The 24,355-nt window shown below is 35.1% G+C and overlaps 1 protein-coding gene across 1 annotated transcript in view; it reads right to left on the bottom strand.

Moving 5' to 3' along the window:
- Window positions 1–5,161: 5,161 nt before the first annotated feature.
- Window positions 5,162–24,355, bottom strand: part of MDFIC (MyoD family inhibitor domain containing) — a 50,663-nt gene continuing 31,469 nt past the window's right edge. The window contains exons 3-4 of the mRNA XM_026713152.2: window positions 13,375–13,641; window positions 5,162–6,836 (exon numbers count right to left, since the gene is read on the bottom strand). Coding sequence (XP_026568937.1) covers window positions 6,601–6,836; window positions 13,375–13,641 — 503 coding nt within the window. The 3' untranslated portion in view covers window positions 5,162–6,600. The remainder of the gene's footprint in view (window positions 6,837–13,374; window positions 13,642–24,355) is intronic.

The following is a 24,355-nucleotide window of genomic DNA, read 5'->3' as shown; positions in this document are numbered from 1 at the left end:
GAAGAGCACCTGCAGTAATACTCTCCCATGCTCTTCCCTCTATCTTATCGGACAGGCTCAAAGTCCTTGAAAAGAAGTTTGAATTCTTTCTCAGCTTTGCTGGTCAAGAGAGAAAAAAAAAAGAGAATATTTCTAAGCCTCTAGTTGGCAGTGTTACAAAGTTTCCTCTGTTTTCACTTTCCCCCTCCTTTTCCAAACAAATTATTATAAAAATTAATTAAAAAGAAAAACAGGTTTAGCGAAAAAAAAAAAAAAGCTAAAAGAGAATCTCTAGCCTAAAATATTATAAAGATAAAAAGGAGAAGAGACAAAAGAGAAAAAAATAAGGTAGAAAAAAAAGACCAGGCCAGTTCAAAGTAAAAAATCATATATGAAGAGTCCAGCAAAAAACAACAACAACAATAATTTGACTTCCCATTTAAAATCGCTGCTTAATCACGTTTGTCTGAGATTTTACAGATTCTTTCTTTTCTTTAGGGTGTCCTTTTAAATCTTAAAGTAAAGAAAATATTCTCACCAAACCGGCACACTTTCTCTTTCCGTTCTCTTTTGTTTCGGAGCTGTCCCAACTTCAGCAGCTTTAATGGCTGCCTCTTTGCCGCTGGCAAAAAGAGCTTCTCGTGGATCTACCAGGGAGTTTGCAGTATCCCTGGGATCGACAGGATACGCTTTTTACATTCACCATCTTTTTGGGATGATTTAGATCCGTTTGGACCGTCCAGGAGCAAAGATATCGGCAGCGATCTCAGACCTTTAAGAGCGCATGCCATATCGCCACAACGGTAGCTCCGTCCTCTCTGTAATCTCTCATTCTGACACAAATTTCTAAACCAAATTAAAAAGAGTAGAGAGATATGGGACATATCTCTTCCAGGAATAAAATAACTATTTTTTTCTGACATATTATTGAAGATATTTGTCTCAGGCTTTTAAAATCTAAGACATAGCTATACTGTAGAAGAGTTGGAGAAATGAAATGAAATAAGACTTCTACTTTACAGATGAAGTAGGTATAAATAAAAATATACCCATTTGAAGAATACATATGTAATTGCTATATTGAAGTAGTTTGACATTTTAAAAAAGTGTATATACCTTCCTTGCATTTGCTTTAAAGGATTAAAATCACTTTCTATGATGGGATGGTAATATATTTTAATTTCAAAATTACATAATATTCTATGGTATGATGCAATTTTGAAGTACTCAACAGAGCAAGAAATTGAAAATGCCTCAGCGAAAGAGGATAAAAATGTAGTCTTAGCAGATAAACATAGTACTAAACTAGCCACAAAGGTATTTATATGTCTGAATTAACAGGCAGTTGATATACAATCCCATTCTAAAATGGCGAAGTTAAGCATACCTTAAATACAAAATAAGTACATTTATTCTTCCTTTCATCTAATGATCTGTATGTTTGTTTGGTAATGTTAATCTATTTTAAATAATGAATAATTGTGTGCTATTAAATAGATGGCTGAAAGCATAATTACTCAGGGCACAGTATATATTCCCTTTATCCAAAGATTATGGCCAGCTGTTTGCTTTATAAAAGATCTTCCAATACTAAAAGAGCTACAGAAAATGCCACAGAAAAAGGACATTAAGCCAAAAATGGATATAATTAAACACAAAATGGGTCAAATAGAGAAAGAAGAATTAGCACAGAAAATTAGAGGTGCTAAACAGAACTACTTTGAAAATGCAAATAAACCAGGTAGATGGTTAGCATATAAACTGAGAAAGGAGAAAGAATCAAGGAAAATATTGCAGTTAATAGATGACCAAGGCCAAGTTTACCATGGCAGCAAAGAGAAGAAGGAAATCACTCAAGACTTTTATGGAAAATTATATAAGCAAGAGAATATTGATGAGGAAAGAGTTAAGCAGTATTTACAGAATGCTAATTTACCCAAGATACCCAAAGAGACTGAAAAAATGTTAGAAAGCAATATAACTATGATGGAGCTAACTGAAGCGCTTAAGAAGCAAAATAATGGAAAGGCACCAGGCCCAGATGGACTTCCGGCAGAATTTTATAAAACATTACAAGAATTGTTGAATCTCCCATTGTTAGAAGTTATGAATGAAGTTATGCTAAAGAAGAAGATACCCCAATCATGGACAGAAGCCTATATCACACTTATTCCAAAAGAGGAGGCTGATCCATTGCAAGTCAAGAACTATAGACCTATTTCTCTACTAAATGCAGATTATAAAATGTTTGCTTCATTATTGTCAGAAAGACTTAAAAGATATTTAAATAACTTTATTCATTCTGAGCAAAATGGATTTCTGCCAAAGAGACAAATGAAAGATAATATGAGAGTAACTTTGGATACCTTGGAATACTATGAGGCACGTCCTGAAAAACAAATGGCTTTGATATTTCTAGATGCACAAAAGTCATTTGATAATGTGAATTGGCAATTCATGTTATTATTGTTGGAACAGATGGGTTTTGGTAGAAAATTTATTCAAGCAATAGAAGCTATACACTACAAGCAAACGGCAAAGGTAATGATAGAGGGAGAATTGACAGACTCCATTAACATAATAAAAAGAACAAGACAAGGGTGCCCACTATCACCTTTGCTATTCGTGTTAACTTTGGAAGTATTAAACAGAAATATTAGCAATGAAAAGAGTATAAAAGGAATGAAAATTAAAAAGGAAGAATTTAAGCTGCAAGCCTTGCAGATGACTTGGTTTTTATCTTAGAAGACCCCCTAGAAACAGCACCAAAATTATTGGAAAAGATAGAGGCATATGGCAAGGTGGCTGGTTTGAAAATAAACAAAAATAAGACAAAGATCTTGACAAAGAATATGTTATTAAGACAAAAGGAAGAATTGGCAGATCTATTGAAAATTCAAGTCACGAATAAGATCAAGTATTTGGGGATACATTTGACAGCAAGATGTAGTACATTAAAAGAGAATAATTATATCAGACTTAAACAGCAGATAGCGCTAGACTTGGTGAAACGGGAAAATCTATAACTGTCACTAATAGGGAGAATTTCAACAACCAAGACGAATATATTACCCAGAATTTTACATTTGTTCCAAACAATTCCAATTAGGCTTGGAAAAGATTATTTTGAAGATTTAAATAAAATTGTGTTGAAATATATATGGCAAGGTAAGAAAGCAAGAATAAAGTTAAAACTTTTGCAAGATGCCAGAATTAGAGGAGGATTTGGTTTGCCTAATTGGGAGTTGCACTACCAAGCTACAAACCTGATGTGGGTCAAGGAATGGATAACATTAAGAAATACTAGATTGTTGACATTAAAAGGACATGATTTGTTGTTGGGGTGGCATGCTTTTTTATGGTACAAGGGAACTAAAATACAGGGGTATTTTAGAAGACATCATATACGGGTGTCTTTGTGGTTAAATTGGGAGAAGATTAAAAGACAATGTTATTTGAAAATTCCAGTCTGGTTATAGACTATTGAAGCATTTTCTTAACCTATAATATACAAAAAGGAACAAACAGATATGGGGAAATATTGAATGAAAAGGGTGAACTTAAATCGATGCAAAAACTAGAGGAACAATATAAAGATGAATTGTTTTTCATATGCGCAAATTCAAGGTGGGATAAAGATTTTAAAACAGAAGGTTTCTATGATAAACTGACTGATCTAGATAAGGTTTTGACAGGTACTGATGAAAAGGTGATTTAAAAACTGTATGCATATTTATTAGAAATTAAACTAGAAGAAGAACAAACTATGATTGCTTGGGGGAAGAATTTTGGATATGGGATTGATCTAGAGAAATGGCAAAAATTGTGGTCTCAAAATTATAAAATGACAATGTCAATAGCATATAAAGAAAATTTGTAGAAGATGTTTTACAGGTGGCATTTTCCGCCGACAAGAATAGTAAGAATGTTCAAGAATAAATCCAAAAAATGTTATTAATGTCATCAGACACCTGGCTCATATTACCATATGTTGTGGACTTGTGCAGAAGCTAAAAAATACTGGACTAAAATCCACATGTGGTTGAAAAAAATGACAAAAAAACATATAGATTTGAAACCAGAGATATTTTTATTGGGAATTTTACCTGAAACATATAGCAAAGATTTGAAATACCTGATTGTAAATGTATTAACAGCAGTTAGGATTGTATTTGCTAAAAATTGGAAAAATGAGAAAATACCATCACAGGAGGAAATCATTAAGAAAATATTGGAATGTGCTGAAATGAATAGATTGACATTTGAAATCAGAGAACTAGAGGATAAACAATTTTATAAAATTTGGGACCTTTTCTATCAATGGTTAGATAATAAAATATAGTAATGAAATATGTAGATTTTTAGAAAATAATAAATATATAAAGATGTATTTCTTTTTTATTATATCTACAAAATGTTTTTAGGATAGATTTAGGAGGATAATATGAACTGTTATAAAATAAACTAAGTAAATTATGGTTATCTCGTAAAATATGAATGAATAAAACTATAGTCAAATGATTGATTAATAATGATACTAGGGTATCTAATTTTTGATTGATAATATGAGCTTTTATGTAATGTAACTGTAATTGAAGACTACGAAATAGATGCACAAAATGATTTGTAAACCAAACGGCACACTGTTTGTATACATATGGAAGAATGTTTGATGTTTTTATGTTTTGTTTGTTTATGTTTGTTTTTCAAAACCAATAAAATTTACAAAGAAAAAAAAGATCTTCCAATACTGTATGTAACAAATCTCTCTTGCTAGCCATTGAAATCAATAACCCAAGGAAAAGAATGCCTCTCTCATTTACAATTGTGCTTCAACCTTTCAAAATTTATAATTAAGAGCATACAATTGATCTTGCTTGTTTACTCAATGTAAACTTTGTTTAAACTTTATTTAAAATTCTGGTTATACAATAGTTTTTAATTCTGTCAATATAAATGACCCTGCATCCACCCACATTGTTCAGAATCAAAGAGTTGGGCAGAAGTTATTCCTGCTCTTCCCCCAACTAACTCATTTGCCAATGCACTAAAACTTAAGATCAAATAATTTTATCAAAATGTATTTCACATGTATCAAAGACCAAAAAATAAGTGAAGATCATGAAAAATCAAACAGAAGCCCCTCCTGGGAATGGAACAATTGTCGCAGCATCAATAAATATGAAATAAGAATAGTTAATTTAATTTTCAACATATGCAAGCAGGTACATTGAGAGCACTGTAAATTTTCTTGTCACTAAAAACTTAGAAGTAAATATCGATAAATCACCATTTCTAATTCAGATTTTTATTTATCATAAAATGGGTTATTTTTTAAATGGAAATGAATAAAAATTTACTGAGATCAAGGAATTAAATGAGAACAGCTAAAAGGGTCTCTATAGTATACATAAATTATTAATTACAATAAAAATTTGAAGAGACATAATACACATAATATTCCAAGGTATAGAAAATTCTGTTATTAAAAACATTGGACTCGATTTTAGTTACTCCATGAGAACAATTCAGGAATATTACCTATTTTCTAAATATATTCCTTCTCCTTTAAACAACTTCAAATACTGGATGAAATCTAAATATAGTTTTTAAATCTCTTGCATAATGGTTTCATACACTATTGGAAGTTTTATAAAAACCTTTTTTATTCTTTGCATGGGAAAGCATTTTTTGTACATCTAGCTTCATTTTCTTTCAATATAACCCGTTCTCCTTCATTCTTGATTATTTACTTAAATTTATTCACTTCACCAACCTAACTATTTATAATATTACTCCCTTTTTGTGACCGTGTAGTCTCTTAATTTGGGGTAGAGTTAGAGTGACTGGATGGAGTTGAGCATTTAACGGCTGGATGCCCTTCCTGACACCTATGTGGAGTTTGTGGCAGATACGTTTTCTTTGCACCCTAGGATAGAAACATCTGCCGCTACCTCTGATTGAACTCTCAACTTTCCAAATGGGAGGTGAGCGCCTTCACCACTAGGCCACTAGGCTGCTCTCTTTACAATATTACATATGGAATGCAAAAATTATAGAAGTAAATAGTACTTTAAAGCTGCAGTCATTACTTAGAATAGACATGAACAAGACTGTACTATAAAATATGAACAAGATTATTCTTCAGACCTTAATAAGATGACTAGATCACATAAATTAATTTGCATTCCAGTTAAGATAAAATATATTTAATACATAACAAATTATATTTGCCTGAAAACAATTACAATTTTCTCTAATCAAGAATCATTAAAATAAATGTTCTTATTTGATTGTCCAGCTATAAAAAGGAAGATCAAATAACAACAAAAATTTAAAGAAGTTATTCCTTGTTTCTTTTTCCAGATACATCTGTCTATTTTTTGTTTCATTTGCGTGAATGATTTGTCCTGCATTTATACTTTATGGCCTACTATTCAAAAATTATCTACAACTTTTCACTAATAGTTAAAAAATGAAGAGTGCTTAGCAGGTTGCTGTGAGAACATTTAATAGTGTCTTTTGAAAGAATTTATCAGAAATAGAGAAAGGCACAGAACAGCCCTCTCTAATTTTTCAAAACTCAACAATAACAACAAAAACTAGAAAAAAAATACAAACCTATGATGGGAAACAAATCCCACAACATTCCATACAGATTTCTAAACAGTCTGATGATTCACAACAGGCATCCACAATGCCACAGTCCATGTCACAGTTGCATTCATCTCCCATTTTTTCTCCACAGCAGCAGGCCACCCCTGGGCAGATTCCACACGAGGTTTGCTCCAGGATGAGGCCACAGAGAGTGACGAATTCACAGAACAAGCAGGCCAAAATACAGTGTACACAGCAATCTTGAGAAAGTAGACAGACAGGGAAGGAATAAAGAGAAGAACAGAAATGTCATACTACATTCTGAATGACCATTCTGGAGAAAACAAAACACTTTAAGAGCAAACAAAACCATCTTGTTTTTTTCCAAATTACATTATATTGCATGTGTAATAGGAGGAGTACTTTTGCATGGCAGCTCACCTTCCTTTTAATAGTCTACTCATGAAGAAGAATATCCCAACTATTAGCTGAAACCTTTCTGGGATTGCTTTTGCTGATTACGATATGTTTATGTTGATTAATTTGGTTTCATTATATTATGTTTTATATTGGGTTGGATTTTATATGCCGTTAAAATAATTCATGAAGCAAATAAATAAAAATGAATCAATAAATAAATGCTCCAAAAAGATTTCAGAGCACAGCAGTAAAGCTCAGCGGCACAGCAGATTAAATGACAGACTGAATAATCTCTTTGGAAGATTTTGTAGAAATCAGTAGAGCCATGGTGGTGCAATGGTTAGAATGCAGTACTGCAGGCTACTTCTACTGACTGCTGGCTGTCTGCAATTTGGCAGTTCAAATCTCACCATCCTTCCATCCTTCTGAGGTGGGTAAAATGAGGACCCAGATATTTGGGAGTAATATGCTGACTCTGTAAACCACTTAGAAATGGTTGTAAAAGCACTGTGAATCGGTATATAAGTCTACGTGCTATTGCTATTAAGATTCTAAAGAACATGTTGTTGTATCACTAAATACATATCATTTTATCATTTTGGACATACCAGTTATTTGTTCTCCATAACAGGAACAATGATAGTTATTATTTTAAATAGCTTTCTCTATCAGTCCCCTTTTATTTTACAGTTTTTTTATGTTTACCACTGCACTTTATCCCTCTTGCTTCAAGACTACCCTATATGATGCATAGCCTTAATCCATCTGCAACATCAACATCAAAACAAAAAAGGCAATCTTCTTTCATGCTAATAAAGAAATGAAGGAAAGCTATAAAATATAAAAATAAAATTGGGTTGAAAAAATGAAAACAAAATCTTCCAATGAGATTATTCAGTCTGTCACTTATAAATGAACTGGGTACGGGTAGTCCTTGCTTATGATATTTCATTTAGTGAGCCTTCCACGTTATAATGGCGCTGAAAAAGTGACTTACGACCATTTTTCACACATATGACCACTGCAGCATCTTCATGATCATGTGATCAAAATTCAGAAACTTGGCAACTGACTCATCTTCATGGCAGTTGCAATGTCCTTGGTCATGTGATTCTCTTTTGCGACCTTCAGACAAAGCCAGATTCATTTAACAACCAGATTACTAACTTAACAACTGTAGTGATTCACTTAACAACAGCAGCAAGAAAGGTCGTAAAATGGAGCAAAGTTTGCTTAACAACTGTCTTGCTTAGCAACAGAAACATAGGGCTCAATTGTGGTCGTAACTTGAGGACTACCTGTATTGCCAAAATTCTTGGGAGAGATGCATGTTTGATTCATCCACAATCAAAAGAAATTAGCCACTGGTGTTATGTAAGCATTTTTGTTGAAATAGTTAACTTGTTAGCTCATTTCTATAAATAATGAACAGTAATACATAAACACTTAAATATGATGAATAGATGAATGTTCATTGGTAACAAAACAGGAAAAAGTCAGCTGGTAAGAAGAATGCTTACATATATTAAATTATGTTTCCCATGAAGAATAACCATACCTACAAGTGACCTTCATCCAGTGCTTAGCAGATATGACACATGAAATGAAGCTGGGGTGTAAAGTTCAGTGAAGAGAACCAAAGCCAGATTGATGGGGATTAATTAGACTGTTGTCATGGAGACTGTCATGGAACAAAACTAATAATTTCTTCTTACGGTTTTTTAAAAATAATGTAAACGAGACATAGTTAAGAAGAAATAGGTGTCTCAATATTGATAATTCAAGATTAGCTTAACTTTTTTTCTCTATCTTGACAATAAATTCCAAATAAAGGAAGAAAGGTTTCCAAATTACAACAAATTATAACTACCACTAATCAAAACGAAATGGCCATGCAATTAATGGCAATGACACTACATGCAGAGCAATGATTGTGAAAAAGAAAACAACAAATAATTAAATCATCACTGTCATCATCATAGTATTTTAATTTGTTAAACCTACAACATTCCAAAACTCTGTGGCATAAAACATCCAGAATAAAATTTAAAATAATTAGTAACAGAACAGAACAGAACAATACCAACAAAAACAGCCATTACAATAAAATATATGTACAGCACCCATTAACACATTAGCTCAGGTTCAGGACAATTATTGTGGACAAAAATAATACCAAAATACAGGTAGTTCCTGACTTACAACTATTTGTTTAATGATCATTCAAAGTTACAATGGCACTGAAAAAAGTGACTTATGATTGTTTTCACACTTATGACTGTTGTAGCATCCCCGTGTAAAAAATTGATCATGATTAAATCATGACCATGATCAAAATTTGTCTGCTTGGTAACTGGCATATAACCCAGGTCCCATAAACACCTTTTGTGATTTTTTTGGACAAGCAAATTCAATGGATAAGCTAGATTCACTTAACAACGGTGTTACTAACTTAACAACTGCAGTGATTCACTTAACAACCGCGCCAAGAAAGGTAATAAAATGGGGCGAAAATCATTTAAAATGATCTTGCTTAACAATACAAATTTTGGGCTCAACTGTAGTCATAAGTCGAGGACCACTTGTAATTTTTGTTTTTCTAAAAACCTACTTAGAAAGAAAAAAGAGAGGAATTCACCAAAATAATTTAGCAACAAACTTGCTGATCCTGATTACCAACATTGAGTAAGAACTACCCGTTCATTCGTTTACTTTTGCAAAAATCTCTTAAAAATAATCTAAACAGGTGGCAGTGCATAACATTTTTGTATCATTTATTATCAATCAGCGTCACTTGAAAAATAATTCAAAACAGTTTATCTATTTGACCATTTTTATTGTTCATGTCTATTTCGATTATCCATGAATCCAAATATGTAAATAAGTATCATGACAAAGGTACAATAATCCTTTGGATGAACCTGAAAGGCCAAATGTTATAACAGGTAGAAGCCTCTCTGAAACTCTGCTATTCAGAGTACAAATAGAAAGAAAACCACCTTTGAGGGTCAAGGAAGTTTAGTGACCTCTTTATCAGTGCTGAGATGTTTCTTAAAAAGGGAAGAAGCTTTATGTGGTGTCCTAAATGTATTGCAGAGATCTTTTTCTAAAGAGAAAAAGAAATATCCCAAAGTAATACCCATGCTTTCCCCTCTGAGCATGCCAATTTTTAAGAACTTTCCAGATGGAATTTTAAGATGCTCATTTCACTACTAAGTCTTTCATAGCATCTGGCCTGGTTACTTGAGGATGCACCTATCTTACCTAGTTATTGTCCACTGTACATAATTGGTCAGAGTCAATGTCAATTAAGCAATACTAACACAGAAAGTGGGTCTTCTCAATGATATATGACTATCACTTTGTTCGTATCATAGATCTATATGATATATAACAGGGGTGTCAAACTTGTGCTGTCATGCATTGTCACGAGACATATTGTGACTTTTTTCCCCTTCACTAAACCAGGCATGGGCGTGGCCAGTGAGTGATGCATCTGGCCTGCAGGCTGCGAGTTTGACATGCCTGATACATAATGTCATATATCATATAGTTTTATTATTTATAACCTATCACTTTGTTGTTGTTTGTACACAGAGAGCTTATGTGCTGGAGATAAATATCTTGTTTGTCCAATCACACATGGCTAATAAAGAATTCTATTCTATTCTATTCTATTCTATTCTATTCTATTCTATTCTATTCTATTCTATTCTATTCTATTCTAGTCCAGTCTAGTCTAGTCGAATTAGAATTAGTAGTCACTTACTTACCTAGAGACCTGGAACTTGCAACTTCCTGCCAGATTCCCCATTGACTTTGGTTGTGGAAAGCCGGCAAGAACTTGCTTTGCCTAACAACAGCGGGATTCAGTTAACAATAACAATTGGGAACACAGGGATTGCCATCCCTAAGCAATACAAGTGTCAGAAGTCAACAGCATGTACTTTTTGTTTTAGAAAATGTACTATACACTATATTTTTCAATTAGAATCAGACATGATTGTACTATATTGCACTATATTGCACTATAGCAGCAGGAGGTACAGTGATACAAACCTGATGTGAGACTGTGAGAATACTGTGAGAGAAGCAGAAAAGTGACATTTAAATTACTTCAGTGAATGGTGGGAAGCACCCAAGTATGTAAAAGAGAGAAGTACAAATTTGCAGAGTGAAAGCAAGAGGTTCAGACACTGGCATATCATAAAAGCTACATATAGAACCTGAAGGATCAGAAAGGTGACAGGAAATGTGAAATGACATAATTTTCACAAGCAAACAAGAGCTCCTCTTGACAAGATATCAAGAACTGAAAACATGAATTTCTAAACAAACAAATGCTACATAGATCGTGCATATAAAATTGTATTCTTATATTTATCTTTGTATTTTAATATCTTAAAACATTCTTGATTTATCGCTGTTGATTGATGATTAAAAATCATTTGTGTTATATTTATAATTTGCATAATATGTATTCTACTTTTTCTTAGATTAGTTTTTATTAATATTTCAAAGGACAAGCCCTTTCCTCACTACAATATTAAACAACTCCATAAGATCTTATTCCAAATATCAACATTTAACCAACTAATTGTTAGGCAGCCAATTTAAATCTATTGATATAATATGATTATATAGTATACAGAACAGATTTTTATTTATTTTGTGCCAAGATCAGTGTTAGCTCCTAGCAACTGCCTAGATTAGTCCCTGTAGTTTTCTTGACTATATTTCAGAAGTGGTTTGCCATTGTCGGCTTCCTAGGGCTGAGAGAGATCAGCCAAAATTACTTAAACTGGGTAATTTCCCAGTCCAGCTTTGTGCCTAAAGAACTAAAATTCATGGCTTCTGTTTTACAGCCTGATGCCTTAACCACTACACCAAATTGGTTCTGTGTGTGAGAGAGAGAAAGAGAGGAAGAGGAAGAGAGGGAGAGAGAGGGATATAAATATATGATATAGATATAGATATATAGATATAGGTAGATAGATATATTCCTTGTAGGCTGGAGTTTTTCCTCTCATTATAATGAGAATTGTGTGGATCCTTTGCTCAAGCCAATTAATAAAAAAACTGCTTAAACTAGTAATCTATAATAAAAAAAAGTTTTTTAAAAGTTAGGCAATGTACATTTGAAATGGAGGAAGTAGAGCAAACTGCCAAGATGATCAATCTTCCAGAACAATTGTTTCTGGCATATTCATAATAATTTTGAGAGATGATTGTGAAAGGGGCAGAATGATATTTTGTCTTGTTCTCATTTCCTTTTTCAACTTCTGCTACTCTTTTTTACAGTAGTTGGATCAATAGATTAACCACAGGCTCCAATGAAGAATAAAATTTATTTATATATTGAGGGTATGAAAATAAATAAGCATTTACAGGCAATCCGTGACTTACAATGTCTGGAACTTTCATTGCTAAGTTGCTAAGTAAGTCTTGCCTACATTTTTGGTGAGGCTGTTAAGCAAATCATATGGTTGTTAAGTGAATCCAACTTCCTGCATTAACTTTGCTTCTTAGAAGCCAGCTAGGAAAATCACAATCATATGACTCTGAGACACTGCAACCACCATAAATACATGCCAGTTGCCAAGCACCCAAATGTTGATCATGAGGCCAGAGGCTGGCTGAAACAGTTGTAAGTGCAAGGACCAGTTGTAAATTACTTATTCAGCACCATTGTAACTGTGAACTGTCACTGAATGAATGGTTTTCAGTAGAGGATCATCTACAGTATTTACTGTATAGATACCAATGGCCAGGAATGTGGAGTTTTGGGAATGTACTAAGCCCTTGTCAATAACAAAATAACAAGTTCTTATTACATATTTTAAAATATTTGCCTGTCTCCTAAATACAAAGCATTTCTATCTTGCCTCTGTAATGATACTGTCTAAGGGTGGGATTCAAATTTTTTAACAACCAATTCTGTGGGCGTGGCTAGATGGGCATGGCCATGTGACTGGGTGGGCATGGCTTCTTTTTTTGCAGCACCCTCCTCCGCCCTCATTTTTTGAGCCTTCCGGACCTCAGGAAAGCCTCCTGGGTGAAACAGTAAGACGAGGGGAATCCTGGCATAGCTGATCGGAAGGGGAAAAAAAAAAAGAAATACCTTAAGGGGTGATTGTCCAGGGAAGAACACAGTCAGCAATGTCGGGCATGTGCGCAATGTCACGCATGCGCAATAAGGACTGACTGGGCAGAGAAAGGAGGGGCAGATGGAGAGAGGGCACGATTTGCCGGATCCCTGAACTGCGCAGAATCATAACAACCAGTTCTATAGAACCGGTCCGAGCCAGTAGAATCCCACCCCTGATACTGCAAGTTAGCAATTTTTTTAAAAAAAACAACACTTTGTTATCAACTTACCTTCAGGAAAAGAACTTGGTTTATGAGAATAAGCAGAGCTTTTCTTACTACTTTCATTGTTGACCGACAGGCTGGACTGAATTTTTCTGTGTATTTTTTGGGAAACAGGTGCAGAAAATATTCGATTATCTGGTGCATCAACTTTGACTCCACTGCAAAATCCGCTTTCACTTTTCAGACTTCTGGGGCTATTTTCTTTTTTGCTGGTTCCTTCCTTATACTTATCAAGCGACAAAACATTTGGCCGAGGCAAACATTGAGGTTGTGCTTTAAAAATATGTAAAAAAAGAGGAAAGAATCAAAACAGTTAACTGATGTAATAGTGCCTATTTAAACAGAGTTTTCCAGAGTGTTCCTTTTGACCAGGAACACTGGTAAAAACCCTACTGACTATGAAAGTTCATCAGATTAAAAATACTGATTGCAATAGATTAGATTATAAATTGCTTTAACTAATACATTTGGGGGTTTTATTATAAGTGATATTATCTTTGATTATAAAACCACATTATGCAGGACTGATAAAGTCATCAAGTGTCTGCTAATATTTGATTACTAATGAACCATCTGAATATATATTCAAAAAATTGAGATCACTGTAACAGTGTCACTGAATGCAGAAAAAATATTTAATAATGCAGTGAAAATTTCTGGAACAAGCTTTCTGTAAAATATATATGTGTGTGTGTAGGGGGAACACAAAAATAAAGGGAACACAAAAATAAGACATCCTAGACCTGAATGAATGAAATATTCTTACTTTGTTCATTACATAGTTGAATGTGCTGACAACAAAATCACACAAAAATTATCAATGCTAATCAAATTTAGCAAGCCATGGAGGTCTGGATTTGGAGTTACACTCACAATTAAAGTGGAAAATGAACACTACAGGCGGATCCAACTTTGATGTAATGTCCTTAAAACAAGTCACAATGAGGCTCAGTAGTGTGTGTGGCCTCCACATGCCTGTATGACCTCCCTACAACACCTGGGCATGCTCCTGATGAGGTGGCGGATGGTCTCCTAAGGGATCTCCTCCCACACTTGGGCTAAAGCATCCCCCAACTCCTGGACAGTCTGTGGTGCAACGTGGCATTGGTGGATGGAGCGAGACATGATGTCCCAGATGTGCTCAATTGGATTCAGGTCTGGGGAATGGGTGGGCCAGTCAATGCCTTTGTCTTGCAGGAACTGCTGACACACTCCAGCCACATGAGGTCTAGCATTATCGTGCATTAGGAAGAACCCAGGGCCAACCGCACCAACATATGGTCTCACAAGGGGTCTGAGGATCTCATCTTGGTACCTAATGACAGTCAGGCTACCTCTGGCAAGCACATGGAGGGCTGTGCGCCCCCCCTAAACAAATGCCACCCCACACCATTACTGACCCACTGCCAAACCGGTCATGCTGGAGGATGTTGCAGGCAGCAGAACATTCTCCATGGCATCTCCAGACCCTGTCATGTCTGTCACATGTGCTCAGTGTAAACCTACTTTCATCTATGAAGAGCACAGGTGCCAGTGGCGAATTTGCCAATCTTGGTATTCTCTGGTAAATGCCAAATGTCCTGCACAGTGTTGGGCTGTAAGTACAACCCCCACCTGTGGTGTCAGGCCCTCATACCACCCTCATGGAGTCTGTTTCTGACCGTTTGAGCAGCCACATGCACATTTGTGGCCCACTGGGGGTCATTTTGCAGGGCTCTGGCAGTGCTCCTCCTCTTCCTCCTTCACAAAGGTGGAGGTAGCGGTCCTGATGCTGGGTTGTTGCCCTCCTACAGCCTTCTCCACGTCTCCTGATGTACTGGCCTGTCTCCCGGTAGCCCCTGCATGCTCTGGACACTACGCTGACAGACACAGGAAACCTTCTTGCCACAGCTCGCATTGATATGCCATCCTGGATAAGCTGTACTACCTGAGCCACTTGTGTGGGTTGTAGACTCAGTCTCACGCTACTACTAGAGTGAAAGCACCGTCAGCATTCAAAAGTGACCAAACCATCAGCCAGAAAGCATAGGAACTGAGAAATGGTCTGTGGTCATCACCTGCAGAACCACTCCTTTATTGAGGACGTCTTGCTAACTGCCTACGCTTTCCACCTGTTGTCTATTCCATTTGCACAACAGCATGTGAAATTGACTGTCAATCAATATATATATACACTGCTCAAAAAAATAAAGGGAACACTTAAGAAACACAATGTAACTCCAAGTCAATCACACTTCTGTGAAATCAAACTGCCCACTTAGGTAGCATACATACATACATACATACATATACACACATACACACACACACACACACACACATACATATACATATACACACATACATACATACATACATATTTGTTTTCTTAAGTTTTCGCTGGTACTTACATGTATGGTATTCAGCTTTGTTCCCGTATTTTTCCACGTCATTACAGTTGTGCTTTAAAATACAACTTTCAAAGCACAACTATAATGACGTGGGAAAATACCCAAATAAAGCTGAATACCATATATATATATCAAATGGTCTGCCATATTACACAAATATATTTAGGTATAATACTGGCTGGAGTTTGAGATAAATTGCTACTATATACCAATGATGATATTCCAGTTTTCAGTAGGTGGACTTCAATGCCCAAAAATCCTCAGGGTAATTCATTCCACACATCTTAAGCTGCCATGTTTGAAAAAACACTGCTTAAAACGCTAACTATGGATTTAATTTTGGTCTCCCAGTGAAACCATGGTAAGAGATTTACTTATTTACTGTAAGAAATTAATACTTTAAGGATTTAAAACCTCAGAGATTGTTAAATATTCTGAGTCAAATCAAATTTCTCTAAGCATAGATTAAAAATTAACCTATCTGTAGGCAACAAGTTCCAATGGCTGTTAAACTAAAATTAGAATTTAAAAAAATCATTAAGACAATATTGCTAAAAGCACCAAAAATACATTTTATTAAGGCAGAACATAAAAACTAAAACAAAAAATGAGACTCTTTTCCCCTAATATATAATATAATACATAATAATGTACACTTCCAGTAGTAATCCAGAAAAAAATATATTTTGAAAAAAAACACCAAGACAGAACTCTGAAACCACCATACCTATTTTATTATAGAAAATCTACTTTGGTAGATTTCTACTTTCTATTGGTACTTTCTATTGGTTTATGCATGTGGAGCTCACAAAGTATACTTCCTAAAACAACTAGGGTAGAAATCCTTTTGGGCTTTCAATAAACAAACAGGTTCTGAAGAAAATATTTTAAAATGCTTCATATATGTCAGGCTACTAAACTTTTCCCATTTCAATTGACAAGAATGAACTTCTGAAATCTAAGTGTTTCAAAAGGAATCCTTTATTGAGATGAGACAATTCAAGTAGAGATACAAAAGCAACATCTAATGTCTCCCAGGCATGCAGTGATAGATAAGGGAGTTTAAGACCTCTCCCCTTATCTTGATGTGTATTTTGTAAAACAAAGAATTAACATGTTAATTCCCCCTCCCCTCTTCTGAGAACGATCTTCTGAAGGGTTTCTCAGGAAACAACTCTCGGCTGGAATTTTTATGGTCCCTTCTCTATTACTGTCTCTTCCAGAGGTGACAGATTTCTGGGGCATCTGGTTTCAGTCTCTCAGTTGTATATCAAGTGTAGGTTATATAAATTCAGTATAAAATTTAATATGTCTGAGTTACATCAAAAAAGGATTTCTTTACCAACTCCCCCCTCTTCTTCTTCCATTGAAAAATGGCAGATACATGGGTCTGACAATATAGCAGTGGAATATATTCACTAATTTCTGAATTATATACAAAGTAATATTTGAATATATTACAAATGTACCTCCTAGTTACTAAAAGGTAAATGACAGGACAACTGCTTTACAAGCCTTCCAAATTTTGTCAATTTCAAGATTAGAAGCCTCTTTCTATTGATTGCTAGGGGGAAAGTTTTGCATCCTTTCTGAAGGTTTAATGTTCTATGGAGTTATTCAGAAATGTATTTAAATGAGACATGTCTAGAACTACATGGTAAAAGCTTCATTGTGGAGAAGAAAGCCAAGAATATTAGAGCTTGGGCTGAACTGGCTCAAATCATCCCTGATCTTTTTAAAGTACTCATACAATTGGTCTTTTGAACTAAGAGAAATTTTACACACTTGTGTATTAATGTTAACTTTATTAAATAAATGAAACAAGCACCAAAACATGGAGTTACTTCTTCACTGAGACTCTTTTTATGTCAGTAGTGCCTGAATGAACCTCTGCTAACATCTAGGGACAAAGAATTCCGAATTTCAATCAATCAACCAGAATAGACCTGGAAGGGTCCTTTGAGGTTTTCTAGTCCAACCCACTCCTCAGGCAGGAGACCCTATACCATTTTCAGACAACTAACCATCCAGTCTCTTCTTAAAAACTTCTAGTGATGAAGCACCCACAACTTCTGATGACAAGCTATTCCACTAATTAATTGTCCTCACTGTTAGGAAGTTTCTCCTTAATTCTACTGGTTGCTTCTCTCCTCTTCATGGCAACCTCTTAAATACTGGAATACTACTATCATGTCTGGGCAGTCCAATCCTCTGCAGGGGTTTTTCTGAATTTTGGATCGCTTTCAGTTAGTGCTTCAGTGTTGTTTTTTTATTTTTTTTTAAACGATTACAGGTTGGAAGAGCCTTGGCCCGCCACCACGCCCAAGCGGAGACCACCCATCGACAAGGCGCCTTCTTGAGCCAGGCCCCACCCAGGCCACACTGGCCTTCAGAGACCATAGGCCCCAGCAGAGCGCTTTTTACCAGTCAGCTCCAACCCAGACGAACCACACCCGGTTTTGACACCCGTTTATGGGGCCACTATTGCATTCCTACAATAACTATAATCCAGTCTTTATTTAAAAGTCTTTCAGGCTACCTAGATGAATTTTATATTGAATATTTATTAGCTGATAGAGATAATACAGATTTTCTACTTGCAAAAAATCTGCTTCTTACTATTTGTATGTTTTATATGCTGCTCTGCAAGTAATAAAGATTTTCATTCATAGTTATAATTTACTTATCCATCATCTCTAACATATATGGAGTGGATGAAAAAGTAAGTTAAACTGGTTCAAGTTACACATTTATTTTTCATCTTTGCACAATATATGACATGACATGCCTGCTCTGTACATCATGGGTGGATTAATCTTATGTTTTGACATCAGAGTACGTAACAGATTTAACAGATTAATAGGGTTGGAAGGGACCTTGTAGGTCGTCTAGTCCAACAACCCATCCAAGCAGGGGAGGCAGTCCAAACTCTTCTTAAAAGCCTCCAGTGATAAAACTCCCACAACTTCCAAAGGCAAACTGTTCCATTGGTTGATTGTTCTCACTGTCAGAAAAAATTGAAAATGCTCTAATCCTTAATTAATAAGTAAATGGCAAGATCCATTTACTTATTAAAGCATAGGAAAAGTCTATAAAGCTAAATGACAGAGTTGTTAGAATTGACAGTGATGCATTAGATCTGCGATGGCGAATCTATGGCATGTGTGCCACAGGTAGCATGCAGAGGCATTTGTGCGGCCAGCCAATCTAACCTGCACCACACATGTGCGTGCCTCCCAGCTGATTTTCAGCCCGTGTGAGGCCATTTTCACCTTCCCAAGGCTCGAGGGAAGCCTCTGCAGCCTCGGAAGGCCAAAAAAACAGGCCTTCCGGAAATAGTGGAAGTGTCGAAATGGGCCCATTTTCAGCTTCCAGAGTCTCCAGAGTCTTCTAGAGGCTCCAGAGGCAGCGGTGTTGCATGCGCATGTGCAGGGGGAGGAACACATTGCATTGTGGGTGCCAACACACGTGTGTGCTTTCGGCACACCACAACAAAAAGGTTCACCATCACTGCTTTAGATTATTGCAAAATTGGAAGTGGTTGTTTGCAACTATTTATTTTTCAATATTTTATTATAATGCATGGCATATGTTCACTAGTTTCATATTGCAATTAATGTGCAGTATGAAATCTCCAGGAAAAGCAAACCCTGTGCAATTGTTTAATTGTTTAATTTCATGAGTTCTATTAGGATAAAGAGATAAATTTTATTCCCAACTAGACTTAGTTTTTTTTTAACATTAGCATATAACTTTTTAGCTGAATGGTTTTGGAGTATTCCGAAATGATATACAAGTCAAATAAAAAAACGAATAAGAGCCCCCAAATGTATTAATTATAGCAATTTAAATTTATTTTAACTTTATCGATTATTTTTCACTAGGGATACTTGACTCATGCTTAAAATGCACTAGAAACCAATTAGAATCTATATGACCGAATTCTAATATACAGAACCGAAAACATTTGAACGTTTTTACGATTAAGCCACTCTAATTCAAATTAAAACAGAAATCTTTTCCCTTATTTTTAAATGCTATATACAACTACAAAAAGGAAAAAATAATGAAAAGCTTAATATGAGGAAACGACACAATGCTTTCTTAAAACACAGTGATACCAAGGGACTCTCTCTCTCTTTAATGATCCACTATTCTCATTCAGCTGTCTTTCTTTTTTAAAAAATCTTTACATATATGACAGCTTTCAAAAGTAGACCATAGACCATCTGGCATTTTCAGAGGTGTAACTTGTGCAAATTCAGCCCTACTGGGAACACAATGCTATCTTCTGCCTGTGTTATAAAAGATACCGTAGAATGTAGAACTTATGAGTTGTTTTGAATTATTCATTTTTTGCCTGTATATTGAATTTTTTTTACAAACTCTGCATTTTGTACTACATAATCACATGCGTTAAAGGTACAAAGAAACTTTTTGACACCTCTTTTCTATAGTAAGATGGCATTTTGTTTGATACGTGAACATGCAGTGTCTGTTATATCATTCCAAACAGACCATGTGCCACTACAAAAGACTCCATTTTCCACTATGCATGAGCAAATGTTATTTTTCCTATTCAATAACAAATGCAATATCTATCAGAATTCCAATATTAAATTTAGGAACATTTAACACCTTAAATCTAGGATGGCACTGGACAAACATTTTTTTAAAACCCAAAACAATGTAGAATGCTAAAATATTACACATCATATATTTAAAAAGAAAATGTGCTTCCATTGTTAAATTGTTCTTATGATCTTAGAAAACCAGTAATTTTGTTCAATATTTTACAGTGTTATTACTAGTAAAATTTTTATCAGAATTGGATTAATGATTAAATAGAATGAATCATTTCTGACAGGAAAACAGCAAATAATATTGCAAAGGCAATATATTGCTGTAGTATATGATCTATTAGCATGTTTCACTGAAGCAATCTTATTGGCCTCCTCATAAGCACACCTTAATATGTGTGTTACTTATCCAACATTACACTGTAATTTACGTGTGTGGTTACTAGATAGGATAAAATCTGAGTATTTAGCATGTATTTATTACCAAGTTTAAAACAAAAAACTGATAAGTCCCTATTTAGATTCTAAATTCATATCCAGCTGTCAAAAACATCTGCCTGTTTACATTTTGTTGTGTATGCTTATATATCCTCTTTCACTGCAAATTAAATATGAAACTTTCAAATAATTTTAAAGCTATGATGATAACAGCGACTAGCAATCTATCAATAATGTTCTGTATTTGAATGAATTATTTTGTGATAGATTGATCTTACACATATAATGCTTTTGAAGAAGCAAACTATCTATAATAAAACAAATTAATAAAAAATATAAAGATGGATCTGATCCTGATTATCACATCTATAGTTTTCTTAGTAGCTGTTAAAGAAAAATACAGGAATAAAATGTACTCTATATACAGTATATATTTTATAAAAAGAAAAATCATTACTGTATTTTCTAACAGAATCGTAATCAGCATCCTTAAAAGATTATGTTATTAATAACAAAAAAACCCTATGCAAACTACATGACATACCAACACTCAAAAAAAGTTAAAGTAAATGATGGCTGTGTTAGTTGTCAGTCATTCTTATTCAGACCATTTATAAAATAATTGGAGCATCAAAATAGAATTCACAGTGTCATCTAACCTTTTCCCATCCTGATTCATATGGTGTGCTTAGCCAAAACTGTGGATCTATTTGTTCTTGGTATGGCACTATGTTTATAGTCCATAATTTATGGCTCACCTGTAGTAATTGGTTCACACTTCTGTGGCCATCAAGTTACATTAGACCAAGAATATATAACATGACATTTTGTAATACTAGTCGGACTTCAGGTATCATTGAATCATTACTCCTTGCTTCCATCTTAATTTAGCACTGTAGCTGAAATCTCTGGTAATTAGTGGGGGTATACAAACCATTCAGAGGAATGCTTCATAAATGTGACAAGGTGGCTGAGTCTCTGGTAGTCTGGGAAAGAGTCTCTCTCAGGTTCATTCCCAGTTTTTTAAAATGTCCCTCCAAGTGGTTTGCCCAACTCTAAATTGTAGTTCAGGCATATGCGGAAGGTTACATATGCGGAAGGTTATATATTTAAACTGTTGGTAGAAATATGTGGAAGATATTGTGCTATTTTAACTACAGCAATATATCACATATTTTAATTGGCAACCTAATTTAGAAGAGACTTGATTATGAGAGGTCCTGAGCTACAAACATTCTCCTTTATTAGACTTGATTATATTATCACCAGGCTGAGTCAAAACTGAAAATTTCTACTCAAATGCCAATAGCTGTTCACAAGACTAGAGTGAGGATTCAAATGGCTATAAAGTTATGACTTACAACCACCATTCTTCACTTTTTTTTTATCAATGACTATGAAGTAAAATATTCTCATTCAATTTCCAGGCCACACAAAAATTTATGGCATACTAAATCCTTCAGGAGATACTACTAACATTTAAATTGAACTTGACAGAAAACAAAAAAAACTGAGGTGAACTATTAAAATAAATGCAACAGAGAAAAACACAATGCTTGGCCATTTAAGGTGTAGAAAACCAAACCAAATACATCTCATTCAGCTTCAAATAACTGGTCACAATGAACGCAAGCTATAAATTCTAGTCCGTGAATACTGAAGTTGCTTTACCAGATCCTAGTCGTCTCTAGTTTTAAGCCAGGGGTGGGATTCTACCGGTTCCCACCGGTTCTATAAAACCAGATGTTAAGATTCTGTCCAGTTCTGAGAACCGGCAAATTGTGTCCCTGGCTGGCTCCTTCCCTTCCCTTCCCGGCCACTCGCCTCTGATCAGGCTGAAGATATGTTGTTGGAGCTGCTGGGTTTTAAGCCTGGAGCAAGAATCCCTTTCTCCTCGCTGACTACATCCTCCATGCTTCCTATATAAGGTAGATCGAGTGAGAAATGGCTGGGGTGTGTGCGCGTGTGAAATTAAGCCTCCTTCCTATAAAATCCATTCAGAAAACGAAGGAGCAGATATGGTTTAATTCAGCTTCAGCCCAGATTGCTGGAGAGAAAGTAGTTTAACATTATTTAATTGACTAATTCATTGGAAATTGCCGTGTTATGGCTTTTTGTGGGATGTAGTGCTTATGATGGGCTATAAACAGGTAACACTCAGCCTTAAAATTACGTTATGTAGGTAGAAAGGGAATTAGATTTTCTGGCCTTCCTAGGTATGATTTTCACTAGTCAGTCTCTGCTGCTTTACACTACTAATATAATTAAACCAAATACCTATCTCTAAATTTAAGACAGCACTAACCCTAGAACATTTTAATGAACTAAGAACAGCCTGGAACAGATTTGGCGGGGAGGGGGAGAGACTTCACTCTTTAAAGCTGTGTCCTTGTGATGAAGGGGCAGTTTATATTACATTTTATAGATTAATCCACCAGTAGAAAATAGGTAATATCCATTTGATGTCAATCTATGCATTTAGTGAGGAGGAGGAGGTGGAGGAGGAGGAGGAGGAGGCAGCAATATTAAATTCAGAGCTTTGGTGACCAGGGGCAATCCAGTAGAAGTGTCTTGAGGTTCTATCCAAGCAGAGACATGAGCATGGGAAATATCAGAGGTGGCATTCAGCACCCCACCAAGCCACGCCTACAGAACTGGTAGTAAAAAAAAATTGAATCCCATCATTGGTTAAGTATGGAATATTATTAAATCAATTCATACAGAGATACAATGCTCAGTATCTTTAAAGTTGGTAATTCTTTCATGTTACTGACTTGGGAGTATAATCAAATGATCAGGTCTCATGCTACCTGGGGAATTCTGGGAATTGAAGTCCACGTATCTCAAAGTTGCTAAGCATCAGAAGTGCAACTTCTTGTGAGCATGGGTTATTTTCCTGCATTTGGGGAATAAGGAAATTATCCTATTGTGCCTGGTGCAGAGATCCAGCTGAAATCTAGTTAGAAGCTAATTGGAAGGTTAAATTCGCAGATACAGATAGTCTTTGACTTTTTTTTATTTAATTTATTTATTTTGATTTGTCAGTGACATACAAGATAATAGGTACAAGTATATACATAGTTATGAATACATGAAATGGGTACATATAAGAAAAATAAAAGAAACAATAGGACAGGGACAATAGCCACATTGGTGCGCTTATGCACACCCCCTACAGACCTCTTAGGAAAGGGGTGAGGTCAATAGTAGATAGTCTAAGGTTACCTGATATAATAAGTTTTTTTTTTACAACAATACTGAAAAAGTGACATGATTGTTTTTCACACTTACAACTCTTTCAACATGCCCTATGATCATGCAATCAAAATTCCTATGTTTGGCAACTGTGTCATATTTATGACGGTTGCAGTACCCCAAGGTCATGTGCAACCTTTTGGGACCTTCTGACAATGGGGAAGCCAGATTCACCTAACAAACTGTGTTGCTAATTTAATAACTGCAATCATTTACTTAATAATTGTGGCAGGAAAAGTCATAAAATGTGCAAAATTCACTTAACAACAGTCTCACTAAGCAACTGAAATTTTGGGCTCAATTATGGTCGTAATTTGAGGACTA

Source organism: Pseudonaja textilis, chromosome 5, assembly GCF_049901715.1.
Source record: "Pseudonaja textilis isolate UNSWEBS1 chromosome 5, rPseTex1.2, whole genome shotgun sequence".
Lineage (NCBI taxonomy): Eukaryota > Metazoa > Chordata > Lepidosauria > Squamata > Elapidae > Pseudonaja > Pseudonaja textilis.
This window is presented reverse-complemented; position numbering and strand designations above follow the sequence as displayed.